Consider the following 2,423-nt stretch of genomic DNA (forward strand, 5'->3'; position numbering starts at 1 on the left):
AGTCAAAGTGAGAGAATGAGGCATTGGATCTCCCCGCATGGACAGGAAGAATGGAGAGAGATGCTGACCAATTTAAGTGGAGAATGGATCAATTAGAAGTTGTCATGGCTGAGCGGAAGGGCAATCATAAGGACTCCCTAAAAGTATTTTATCGAGTTGATAGGACTTGAGGGTATCCATCCATACTCACCCCTATGAGTCCTTAGGCAGTTCGGGTTGATTTAGGATGTACCTCTTTGGATGAGGACGGCACTATATGAAGACGAGTATAATAGGCAGATCCTGATACCAAGGATAAGGAGGCTTCAAGAGGAGTGGAACGATCTATTCACAATGCCAATGGGTCGAAATTCATGGTGCACTCCGGAATATTATGTCTGGATCAATAAAGAAGATGAGCTAGCCCGACCAAGCAGGGAATGAATAGCCTGGCTGGAAGATGCAGTGGCGGCTTTGCAAATTTATCATGATATTTTGCCACACTACCTTGTGACTACCTCCATGCATCGCCAAGTAGCCTCGGGGTCGATTGATCATATGCTGCCACCCCCTGAGGATGATGACCGAGTGGTTGAATATATACAGATTGAGTCTGAGACAGAACCAGAGCAAGATTCCATAGGAAGATCCGGAGTTCAATGATGATGAAGAAGAATTTGAAGAAGAAGAATTTGAAGAAGAATTTGAAGAAGAAGACGACGAAGAAGAAGAAGAAGAAGAAGAAGAAGAAGAAGAAGAAGAAGAAGAAGAAGAAGAGGAAGAAGAAGAGGAAGAATTTGAAGAAGAAGAAGAAGAGATGGGGAACAATTCTAGGGATGGTTATTAGAAGTTTGTTGATTTCACCCTTCTTCCCACTTTGTATCTTTTATCTTGAACCTTTCCATTCCTTAAGGGCGAGTTTGTTTGAGCCCATGTAATCTTATGAATGTTAAAAACAATGATGTAACCTTTTCTCCCGCCTATTACAATCCAAAGATTATCAATGAAAACCAAAATTTTATTCAAATCTGAATGTGTCAAATCTAATTGTTTGTCAAAATTCGCAACTTAGGCCTACCTCCAGAAAAGATAGGTCCCACAAATTTTAGGAAACGTGGTTGCTTGAGTACGTGAACTAACAGCTCTATGTGCCTTTATTGATGAAAACACTGAAACTGACTTCTGTTCTTTTTTTTTCTTTTCTTTTCTTTTCTTGTATTACTATTCCCCAAAACAAAGTTGGTTTATGTTGACCCGAAACTAGCGGAACCACCGTACAACTTGAGATCGAAAGGGAAGATGTCTGCAATAGATAACCCAATCGAACATGCTCTAGTAATAGCTAATAGCCCGAGGCAATCGAGAGAGAAGGATGATACACAGAATAACGAACATGTGGCTAGGATGGCCCAAAAGATGGAATCATTGAGGGAGGAAGTACAACGCATTCGGGAATTGGCACATCTGGTTGTGATGACGCCCTCACAACCACCCCATTTTCCTTCACTAGATTCAATTCCCGACAAATTTCCTTCCACTACTCACCAAGAAAACAATACCCCGACTTCAGTCCCTACCGCCTAGATCATACCCCCAGTAACCCCTGCAAACCCACAAAACCATCCTATACACACCCCTTACATACCAAATTACGTTCAAACACTGCAAAACCCACCAGTTGGTACCAACATAGTTCATACCCCTCCTCATGATGGCTTCACCTTTACTACTAGCCAAAACCATCACATACCCGCGGCACATACCACTGCATATGAGCGATATCTTCCTCCCATATATGCCATTTCAGAACCCACCTTCACAATTCCAGTCACAGTCAGGCTGCTTATGAATTTGATCAATATGCCAAAATGGAAGGGGAAGCTAAGTATAAGGAGGAAGAATTAGTGTTTGAGCAATTACGAGCATTGAGAAAACAAATGAAGAACCTTCAGGTCGCCCGAAGGAGCGAAAGTCTAGATTATGAGGATTTGTGTATCCACCCTTATGTGGACATGCCGATAGGGTACAAGCCTCTAAAATTTGATATCTTTGATGGGAGAGGTGATCCCCATGCACACTTGAGAGCCTACTGCGATAAGCTAGTTGGAGTGAGAAAAAATGAGAAGTTGAGGATGAAGTTGTTCATAAGGAGTTTGACAAGGGATGCACTTACTTGGTACACTCGCCAAGATCCCCGAAACCTGAGGGAGTGACAGGATATGGCAGAAGATTTCATAAATCGCTTCCGGTTTAACACATAAATTTCCCCTGATAGGGTCGCTCTGGTAAACTTGCAGAAGAAGCCGTCAGAATCATTCCAAGAGTATGCACGCCAATGGAGGTCGGAAGCCGCTAGAGCACAACCTCTGTTACATGACAGTGAGTTGACTAAGTATTTCATCAGGGCTCAGGAAGGAATCTATTTTGAGAAAATATGGGCATGA

The 2,423-nt window shown here is 42.6% G+C and overlaps 1 protein-coding gene across 1 annotated transcript; it reads left to right on the forward strand.

The window, feature by feature from the left end:
* The first annotated feature begins 1,847 nt into the window (after positions 1–1,847).
* Positions 1,848–2,423, forward strand: LOC138897368 (uncharacterized). The gene is made up of 2 exons (XM_070183333.1): positions 1,848–2,155; positions 2,255–2,423. The coding sequence occupies exons 1-2, from the start codon at positions 1,848–1,850 to the stop codon at positions 2,421–2,423; spliced, it is 477 nt and encodes a 158-aa protein (XP_070039434.1).

Source organism: Nicotiana tomentosiformis, chromosome 8, assembly GCF_000390325.3.
Source record: "Nicotiana tomentosiformis chromosome 8, ASM39032v3, whole genome shotgun sequence".
In the NCBI taxonomy this organism is placed as follows: Eukaryota; Viridiplantae; Streptophyta; class Magnoliopsida; order Solanales; family Solanaceae; genus Nicotiana; species Nicotiana tomentosiformis.